General features: G+C 40.7%; 1 protein-coding gene across 1 annotated transcript; it reads right to left on the bottom strand.

Annotated features, from left to right (window-relative positions):
- Positions 1-6,745: 6,745 nt before the first annotated feature.
- LOC306655722 (COP9 signalosome complex subunit 8-like) lies at positions 6,746-10,446 on the bottom strand (the record flags this gene model as incomplete). The annotated part of the gene is made up of 2 exons (XM_079130364.1): positions 6,746-7,280; positions 10,349-10,446. The coding sequence occupies 2 exons, from the start codon at positions 10,444-10,446 to the stop codon at positions 6,827-6,829; spliced, it is 552 nt and encodes a 183-aa protein (XP_078986490.1). The 3' UTR covers positions 6,746-6,826.
- Between the last annotated feature and the right edge of the window lie 370 nt (positions 10,447-10,816).

The raw sequence follows: 10,816 nt of genomic DNA, 5'->3' as shown, positions 1-10,816 counted from the left end.
TCCGTTCTCCTTCCAGACTTCCAAAGGCAGATGGTTTTCATGGACTTCATTTCCTTGATTTGCCTGATCCCCTACTTCTACACTAAGTGCCTGTCCCCAATTCTGACTTCATTCATCTCTCCAATTTTAGGAACCCCTTCACTGCTGTAGGGATAGCAGGTGATGACCAAAATGGCATCTTCAAGCTGGAAGGGGGCAGCATGGGTCAAGCAGTTTGCAATTCCCTTTTTAGAAATCCATGGTAGAAGGGGTCCATGGTAGAAGTTTGGTTGGGAAGAGCAGGTTGTAAAGGCATCTGGGGATGGGTGCTTCTATGAAAGAAGAACAAAAAGATGCGAGTACTGAAATGAGATTGATACAATATAAATGTTGCAGAATCTGGAACATGCCAATGAATATCATAAAGATGACAGAAGTTAATAATTCCTCACCAGGGGGTGAAAGAACTGAGAATTTGTTCCCATAACAAGGCCTAGCAAAGGCTGGAGAGAATAAGGCCTTTATTTGGGAACTTTAACATTGTCCAGGTTATCAGGAATGTAAACACAACAGAGTAGAGGTCTCTATACTTCTGTTACTAGCAAACGTAGATTAAGCCTACCTGTGTCTATAGGCCTTAAACTGACTAAAAATTCTGACTCTGTCAGTTTCTCTTGATAGTTATCAGGCACATTTGCCTAAGAATCCCTTTTTTGTAGCTTTTAGTCTTTATCTTAGTGGGCTAACACAAGTGTACATCTTTAGTTACATTTAACTATTATTTTTCTTAAATGCCCAAGAATGGCTATATTTTGGTTTTCACTGTTTTGCTAGGTGTTTAAGATCAAGCTGGTCAAAGTGACCTGTTCCTGTCTGTTAAAGAGTCAGTGAGTTCCCACAGGGGTCACTCATAGAGAACTTAAGAGCAGCTTCTTTGCTCCATTAGTGCCATTGGTTAGGCAGGGTCTCCTCAATTTGCTGGCTACCCTTGGAAGCATTAGGGGTATCTCACTTTTTCTATGACCCTCCTCTCAGCAGGTGCACTGAGTGGCTTTTCATTCTCTAGTGGCCACATCAATCTCCTTGATCAGGAGGTTGTGTGACCCACCCAGAGTTGCAAAGCTCCTTAGAGAAGTCCTTGTGTTCCCTGGGTTCAGGCTGACTTTGAGGGCAAGACCCAAATATGGACTTTTCTTGACCTCTGTATTTAATCTCAATCTCTAAGTTTGATCTTAACCATCAAGCAAGCCAGTCTCACCAGTCATAAAGTTAGAGTACTGGGCTTTAACTTCAATGTCTATAACTTTACAGTTATTTACCCCTTTTTATCTAATTGGGGTCTACATTATCTGTAGGTGATGGATTTTCAAGTTAATCTATAGTGTACTTCTGCAAAATATCAGGCAACAGCTAGAGTTTACAAGGAAATACAAAATGGAATCACCAACAGTAAAACATTCAGTTTGTGCAATAGCTATCTTGAATTTTGGCTGAGTTATTCATTATATCCCCTGTTTGAGATCACAGTAATCTTTACAACAAACATCAAACTTTTGAACACAACTTTAAATGAGTTAAAGTCTGGCTTACTTTGGAGCCATTCTGATGTGCAGCAGGGTTGTGAGGCAGAGCCTTATCTCAGGTAAGGTGAGGATTTTCACAAATCTTAGGTAAAATGTTCTAACCCTGAAGCTAGTTTTTCCTCTTTTGCCATGACCAGCATGACAAAATTCTCAAGTTCAGTGAGGGGCAAAGGAGTATTAAAAAATAAAGGTTTATAAACACAGATTTTGAAGATTAAGCTGAGATCAGATGAAGCTCTGTTCTCTGATGGAAATGCAGATCTAAAGAGCTATGTCAGCTCTCTTTATATATGTATGTAAGCATTATTCTTTGTTCTCAGGAAAGCTACAGAGACTAGGACACTAACGTAACTTTTTTCAGAGCTGCAAAGTGTAATGTTAGGAGCTCTGTGTGGCTCTCAAGGAAGTCCAATGTCAAAAGTTACTGTAAGGTGGGCAGGAACCAGAGAAGGGAGTTGATGAAACACTGGTTATCTAGCAAAAGAATTCCTTCCTGCCCAAGAGCTGTGTGCCTGAGATCAATGTCAGAGCTGATAGGACTTCTGTATAGAGCCTCCCAAGGGAGGTTACTGCCACAGCATTTAGGCATCTTGTGCCCCTGCACAGGCACACTCCCAGGCACCAGGCATGCCACAGTCATGAGGTCAGAGGCCCCAATCTCAATCACTGTTGTCCCACTTTTGCTAGTGCACATTACACTCTTTCTTAAATGTCATTTTAGGAAGTTTACATATATTGACTCCTGAGTGTATACCAACATTAGTTAACACAATTTAACATTATATCTAAAACATGAATCAAAGAAAGGCTGAGAGAGCTTTTAACTTTCCTTTCGTGTGGCAAAGTGGCAAAATGCTTTCATGTTTCATGATATTAACCTTTAAACAAATCAGGCTCTCACTAATTTTTAGAAATACATTTACATTTAAATTTCTTTTATCTCAGTGTAACAAATTTTACATATACCCTATTGATGACAGGTCCTATAACAGAACATTAAATGATGAGTTTAAAATTACCATTACAGACAAGTTTAATTTGGAGAATAGCAGCTTGATAAGTTTTCTGCTTTAAAGGCTGGTACACCTGGAAAATATGAACACATTTAATATACAAAGAATAATGTTTTTAAGTATGTTACTCCATGGAATAACTTTATAAATTAATCAGATGTCTCTAACAAACACATTTGAGTAATCCCATATATGTCTACTCTAATTCACTCATCTTATTGTAAAAAAAACAAGATATCAGACAAGTGTACCAACAGTATTTGCCATCTCTTTCCTGTGGAAGAAAAATCCTAGAAAAATTGATGTTAGACATTTTATAAACATCAACATTTAATGAGTTTTACCACTTAGAGACTTGTTAGTTAATTTTAAAGACATTTTGCTTCTATTAATTTACCCAATTTATGTTGAAACTTTTAAATCATGTGAATTAAAAGTATTTGGATCTATTTTTTAAATTTTAATTTTATGTGTGCTTATATTTAACACAAAAGTAAAGGCCTTGTAATGTTTATCTCCATTGCAATGTATATTCAATAATAATATTCAAAAATAACTCTATAGTTATTTTTGATAAAAAAGAACTGATCAAAAATCATTAACCTAGGTATGTAGGATCAAAATTGTGAACTCAAAAATATAGTATTTAAGAAAAACAAAAGTCCTAGAAGAAAAATGACAATGGTCATTAATTAAAGCATGAGAAAATGAGAAGGAGAGAAGAGGTGAAAGGGAGAGAAAAAGTATTCTGAGTTGCAGCTCAGGAGAAATTTAAAATGGACACTTTTTCCTTGGGTTTGAGACTGGTTTCCCACTGAGCATTCTGGTTTTCTCCATTTTCATTTCAATGTAAGCCTTGACTGAGATCTGGATCTGAAAGGGGCTAAAATGTTCTAGCAGAAACTTGATGCCTAGGGCATTTTAACCTTTTTTCCTGGTTAGTAATCAATTCAGGTTTGGATGCAGAAAATTGTCAAACAATTTTCTCCCTCTACTTGTGTGGAATGGGGCTGCTTATATCGTACTCCTTACTAGGACATGCCACTGATGGTTGGGCTGGTTACTCCCTCCACACTGGCGTATGTGGGACCTCGTGGCAGGAGGACTAAGTGGGCTGGGCTGGGGAATGGAAGCAGAAACAGCTGAGTTGAAGTTGGAGGAGGAGGGTGGATTAAGAGGAGGAGAAGAAGGAGGCTTTCAAGTTTCCAGGAAGAGCATAGAAGTGCAAGAAAGAAGAGACTTGAAGTTAAGGAATCCCTTTCCATTTGCCTGCTCACTCATGGAAGCTGTGTGCCATTACACAAAGGAATTTTGATGGCTTTAAGCTGGGAGTCAGGCAAAGGGTTCCCAGGGTTGAATCTCCCAGATTGGAGGACCCAGGTCCCATGGTGGAGACTGATACAGCCGAGTCTGTGGCCAGAGCATATGCAGCCATTTTGGATTGATTATCTAAAGGGTACTGTGGCCAAACATAAACTGGGAATCAGGGGAGGGGTTAAATCTGCCAGAATGGAGGACCTAGATCCCATGGTGGAGACTGATACAGCCGAGTCTGTGCCCCAGCGTCCCGAGGCCACAGAGTAGTCAACTGGAGATGAGAAGGCAGCACATAGATGGTGTCATCACACAAACATCAATGTGGGGCCAGGCAAAAGCCGAGAAGAGTTGAGGACCTGATATCAGAGTTTTCAAGTGCACAAGTGTGAGATGAGCCTCAACCCTGAGAGAGAATCTCCACCACAAAATCAGGAATACACCCGGCAGATAAGACCGACTATAGGGGCCAGCTGTAACTATAAAAGTTGTGGCTGGGGGTACCCCCACCCCTCAGCTGCCTCAAGGGTCCTGGAAAAATTGACCTAGGGGAACCAGCCTAGAGGACTCACCAATCTGAAGTTCGGTGATGAATGCAGAGCAGAGCATCCGGGCAGAATGGAAGATGAGGCTGTGTCTGGGGGGCACTGGGGCTCAGATGGGGTTCCACTTGCTTAAGAGACAGTGGAAGGACCCATCCCGAGTCACGGCACCAATATAAGGGATCCCACAGAAACCACGCCAGACATGGGAAATCACATAAGGGAGAATATCAAGCAAACAGAGTGTCTCCCTGCAGGGTAAGAGAGAAAATGAGAGGAAAAGAAAGGGAATGAGAAAGGGCACACGCAAGAAAGAGTGTGAAGGCGAGGAGGAGAATAAAGTAAGTCAGGGGGAGAGAAAAGTAAGAGAGAAAAGATGGTGATTGAATTCTGCCAGGCTAAAAGGGGACCAATAACAGAGAATGATACTTGCAAGCTGACTGATGAACCAATAGCTAGCTAGGATGTTCACAGACTGACAGTAGTTGGGAGATGGGGAAAATGGCTGCAACAGAAAGGGTGGGGGAGCAGCTTTATACATTACAAGATGGACACCTGGGTGGTGGTTCTCAGGGGCAGTGAATGCCAAGCTGATCCATGATGGCCTGTCTCCAAAAGGTTTATAAAGGGAATGAGGCAGAGACCCAGAGAATCTGTCACCATATTCTCTCTACTTAGGAGCTCATTAGCATTGAGAAGCTCTAACACCAAACTTCCCCAGAGGCTGCACAAGAAGCCAGAGACAGACAAACAACCTTAGTCCTTGAAGAATTCTCTAATCTGCCTAGTATTTTGGACTCTTAAAGAAACATTACTCCAGCCTCCTAATGTTTCCAAAAAGGAGGAAAGATATAGTCACCAGATTGCAGATCTGGAAAAGTGCAATCCAAAGAGCTATGATGACTTGCCAAGTCCAGTGAGAGGGTTCATGTTTGGAGTTCATGCTGAGCCCCAGATAATAACTGATTTGGGTAGATTTTTTTCTCATTAATTTTTCACATTTTTAAAGGTGTAGTTTTCAAAGTTGATTTAATTATGGTATAAATTTAATTGTAAAGTTTTATGGGTTTGAGAAAATATCCAATGTTAGATATAGTACCTCTAGCAATATGCAGAACATTTCATTGATTCCTTTCAGTTCCCTGGTGGCCCTTTGCCCTCAGTCATACCTTAGCCTGTGGAAACCTCTTATCTCACTTCTGTCCCTATGGATTTGCCTTTCTTGGAGTGTGGCTGTTAAAATTTGGATCTGGCCCCCCAAAGGCATGTGTTTGAAGACTTGGCCCCCAGAGCAGGGATGTTCAGAGGTGTGGCTTTCAGGGGTGACTGGATCATGGGGACTCCAACCTCATCAATGTTAATCTTTTGATATCACTACTGGGAGGTAGTGGACATGTTAGAATGTGGGGCCCTGTTGGAGAAAACAGGTCACCAGGGGTGTGCCTTTCATTCCTTCAAATCCCCCCCTTTTTTTTAGAATTCAATTAAATATTTATTGAATGAATGCAGAATAAATGAACTAAAGGATATTTTAACCTAAAGATATAATAGACAACCTCAAATATTTGGGGGGCTTTCACATAAAGAATGAAGACTTGTTCAGCACTTCTTCAAAAGGCAGAACTTGAACCTCAGGGTAAGTATAAGCAACCAACTGAATGCAGATTTGGGCCAAGTGCATCACTCATCACCACACTTCCTTGCCTCACAAGGCACTGTGCACTTCCCCTTCCCCTTCTGAAAGAAGACACGCAAACTCAATACTCGGGAACGTCACATTTGCATGACAAGTGCTCCACTGACAGCAATGAATGTATTCATGCTATTGGAGAAAATCTAACAGTAACAAACTGGTTTACTCAGAGAATGATCTATTTGTTCCTTAGCTATATTTCTGTAACTGTTAATGATTCTCCAGAGGTGGGGAGAAAAGAACATTTTCTCCAAAGATGGTGAATCACAATCCCTGAAATTCTAGTTCTGCCCTGGTTCCCGTCCTGCTCCAACCCAGGCACATCTCTGTGGCTCTCCACCACTGGTGCATAAGGAGGTGAGCACCAGGTGGGGAGGGCGGCTGACCATTCTGCTCTACCCCAAGCAGTGGGTCTCAAGTTATAAATCCCCAGGAAATAAAAACTAACCACATAATACTGATGGGTTCCAACCATATTGTTAAATATTACAAAATGAGAATTTCTTTAACAACTATTTAGCATAATGTTTAAGGACAAAATATATATAATATTTTTATATTATATATGAATTTTATCACATACTCAGTAAGGAATGCTGAGGTGCTTATACTCCATCCAATAAATTGAAAATAAAAATTGTACGTTTCTGTATTTGTCACTGTACAGCATTCTGAAGTGCATGTTGAATTCAAAATGGTGCATCAATTTTCAAGAAAAGCCACATAATAGGTCAGTCTGGCTAACTGCTGTTCATTGGGGATTGATGGAACTGAGTTAGGCTCTGATAAAGAAATAAACCTGTTTAAGGAAACATCCAGGGACCCTGCAACTGGCTTTCTGGGTAGAAACATTCTGGTGGTGGAGTTGGCTTGCCATCCTTGTTCTGGTATACCTTTCACAGCCTCTTCTACAGGAAGTCCAACAAAGGCTGCAAAGTCATCAGCGATTATTGAGGTGTATGCTTGAGAGACCAGAGTGAAGGTGCATCTCCTTGTGGCATATCTAAGTGTGTCCACGATTGGCTGTACCTTCTCAGACCACTGATGGGCGCTGATGGTTATATAGATCCCAGAGAAATCTTGCTTCCAGATTCTCTGTCCTACTGACCTAATTCCCCCAAGTTCAGAATTTGCAGATTTTATAGCAGGTCGTATCCTTTTTTAGATGGAGAGACTATTTTCCTGAGGCCAAAGTTCCAGGAAAGAATCCACAAGTTGGCAGATGATTGCATGGTGATAGTTTGAGGTACACAAGATCCCAGAGGATGGAAGGGAATCTTTAGGAGAAGGGGTAGACATGGTCCCCATAACCTGCATCCTCACAACCTCCACATATGCATGTCATCATACAGTCATCCCTTGGTAACCTCAGAATTTGGTTCCAGGACTCCTTGGATAACAAAACCTGCAGATCCTCAATTCCCATAGATGAAGTAGAATAGTTTTTGCATGTAATCTATGCACATTCTCCCACATACTTTAAATCATGTCTAGATTATGTACATAACCAATACAATATAAAAGTTATGTAAATAATGGTAATAATATATCATTTAGTTGTAACACTATATCATTTAGATAATAATCACAAGAAAAAATTCTGTACATGTTCAGTACAGATGCAATTCTTTTCTAAATAGTTTTTATGCATGATGAGTTTACTCCATGGATATGGAACTCACAGAGACAGAGGACTGACTGTGAGCGATGGCAGCAGTGAGATGATTACTGTGGTCTAAACTATTAGAAGAGTAACTTGTGAAGCCATGAGTCTTCTCCTGAACTCTTCAGAAAAAGGTAAAAATGCAATGACAAACAATGAAACTGCATGAAGACACATCATTGAAGATACTTCCAGCTCTAAAATTGGTGATTGACAGTATTTTAGATTTTCTAAATAGTAAGATCATTTTGCATTTCTCCATATAGAACCTGGGAAATGTGAGGTCCAAAGTGCTGACATATTACTATATAAGAAGACTATAAAACAAGTTTTGAAAAGAGTGAGAGTTTTGAGATTTAAGCTCCCAGGTGATTGAGTGGACACACAGTAGATTTACCTTGCTGGATACCCAGCTGGCCTCTCCCAGATAGAGTCTTGAATAAGCAGAGAACCAGACCCCAAATTCCACTCAGCTTCCACTTAACTTTTTCCTATTCTTTCCTCTGAATCTAATTACTCATCATCTAATCCCTGTAGCACCATGGGCCTAATGACCAGATAAAGCCACAGTTACAGAGCTCTGAATGGTGATCAAGTGCGGGGGCCATTTCTTAGCCCCAAAGTGGCCACCTCAACCAAATACCTGATGACCCACCTTGACCTCTGCCTGAGGGGTAGATATTTAATTCACTCACCTGGAGCTTAATTCATGTAGGAAGTGGCTTGAGTCAAAGATCCCCCAGGGCCAAAGACATGAGCAAAAGACACATCCTCATTAATAGTGTCCTCAGGTCCGTAATGGTCAACTGCCATCTATAGGCCTGGCCTTTCTGCATGGACATGTTCTTACCATTACCTCCAATTCCAAAGATGAACTGTCCTTTGTCCACCCCATCTTCGCTTCATTGAAGTATTTTAGTTACAGGCCTTTCATCCTCCTAGATAGTGTGGCTCAAAAACTTAGTCTTTGCTGACTCTGCATCCCTCTGCCCTCTCACAGTCAAATACCCAAGTCCCACTGGAGCTTCTGCAGGGAAAGGGGAAGCCATTCCAGAGTCCAGAGGGAGAACTTCATTTTCATGGAAATCTAGTTGTGAGTGTGCTGTGTGCAGTCTGGGAAGGCACTCACCTAGTTAAGAAGAATTAACAGGCACTTCATGAGCAAAGAAAAGGGACAGTCAAGCTGGGCCAGTGGACTCCCCAGGAGAGCTTATACAAGAGATAAACAAAAAGACAAAGAACTTGACTGACATTATTTTCACGTTGGGATTTTCTCCTCCACATTTTTACCCCTTGGGGTCTTCAGAAATTAGAGTCAGGTAAACATCTGCCTTTGCCAAACAGATAGTGATCTCCAGGACCTTTAAATTGTTTTGAATGTTCTAAGTGTGTCCAAGTACAACTTTCCTGAATACAGAAAAATTCATTCAGTTGTTTTACATATGTGTTTCTGAGCACTTATGAAAAATCAGCTATCATATCCCAGCATTTTATAGAGTTAAAATGAGTCTTAAAAATCTTACAATCTAGGAAGTGATGCAGTGTTGGAAACAGAAATGAGACTTAGGGTTTCTGATATAGTTCAGGCTGGCATTTTAGAAAAGAAGGTGACTCGAGACTCTAGATTTGACTGCAACATGGGGAGAAGAGGAAGGTGGAATCTGGGGTGAAAAGTGCTTCCAGTTCATACCTGGAGTACTGTCCTTGCTAACATGTCTCAAGATCATCTACCTTCACATTACCATTCTCAAATTCATTTTTTCTTCTAGTCTCAAACAAATGTCTTCCCTTTTTCTCTGCTCTCAAAGTACAATATGGACTCTATATCATCTGATTCTAGATGTTTTCCATCCTCATGCCTCCAATACTATAAGGGCAGATAAAGGTTTAGAACATCTTCTAGACCAGGCCCACCCTACACTTATTAATTCCTAAAAGAGACTTAGGCAGAAAATATAATTTTTTTACAACTCCTTGTTCATTAATAAAGATCTCCCTCTAGCTTAAGGTTGTCATGGGACAAGAGGAGTTAATAGGAAATTAGGATGGGTTCAGAATTTTGTTGACAGCTACCTGTGGATGAGGACCTCTAGGTTATAGAACCCAAATAGAACACATCATATTTCCTTCCAGTGGCTCCACAAAGGCTTTGTTTGCTTCCTAGAAGTTTCCATTCCTCCCACATTGTTAACTCAGGAAACTCCATCCAGGAAGATCGATTGCAGGTCTTTGTCTTTTAGTAAACCCTCCATAAGGTCTGGGGTTTGGGACAGGTGACCTTCCTTTATAGTGTCACAAAAATCTGAAGGCTAATGCATGCTGGTGACCCTCATTTATCTCCAACCCACACACTACTATCTTGGCTCTAATAACTGTGTGTGGATATGTCTATCTGAAGAACCCACAGGGACCTCAAGAAGTGCAAGTAAAAGTGTATCATATCTCCTTTCATACAAAATGTATATGCATGCATGTGCACACATACAAACTAATAGAACCACATAACTTGTGGTGAAAAAGGTACAAACAAAAATGTAGCAGAACACAGTGATCCCCTGTACCTCTCCATCCCACATAGATGGAAATCCAGGATGAGCATCATTAACCTGCACACACAGACAAGTTTTTCAGTAGAGAGGCACTCCACCTCCACAAACATCATTCATTTTTATAAGAACTAGAAAGCAGGAGTGGAAGAATGTAGGCAGCTATTCTCTTGGATGAGGATATAATCTTGTTAAAACAGGGGAGCCTACAGGAAACTCAGATGCCATTAGTACATTCTTCCACTGAGTTGCTGAATAAACTTCTTACTAAGCTACTAAAAGTGAAGAACTCTCTAACCTTCAAACAGATACTACCCCTTACCTCTCTTAATAGACATAAGAATGTGCCATTCATTTGTTGAGCAACTAATGATCAAGTCAGGCAATGTGCTAGTCAAGACATGACCAAACCCAGACATGGTCCCAGCACACAAGGAGCTTATTGCCTTATGAAGAAGTCAGGTGTTAACTAATTATCTCCTG

This window comes from Sciurus vulgaris (genome assembly GCF_902686455.1).
Source record: "Sciurus vulgaris genome assembly, chromosome: 3".
NCBI lineage: Eukaryota > Metazoa > Chordata > Mammalia > Rodentia > Sciuridae > Sciurus > Sciurus vulgaris.
The sequence above is the reverse complement of the archived record's forward strand: the minus strand, read 5'-3'. Positions and strand labels throughout refer to the sequence as shown.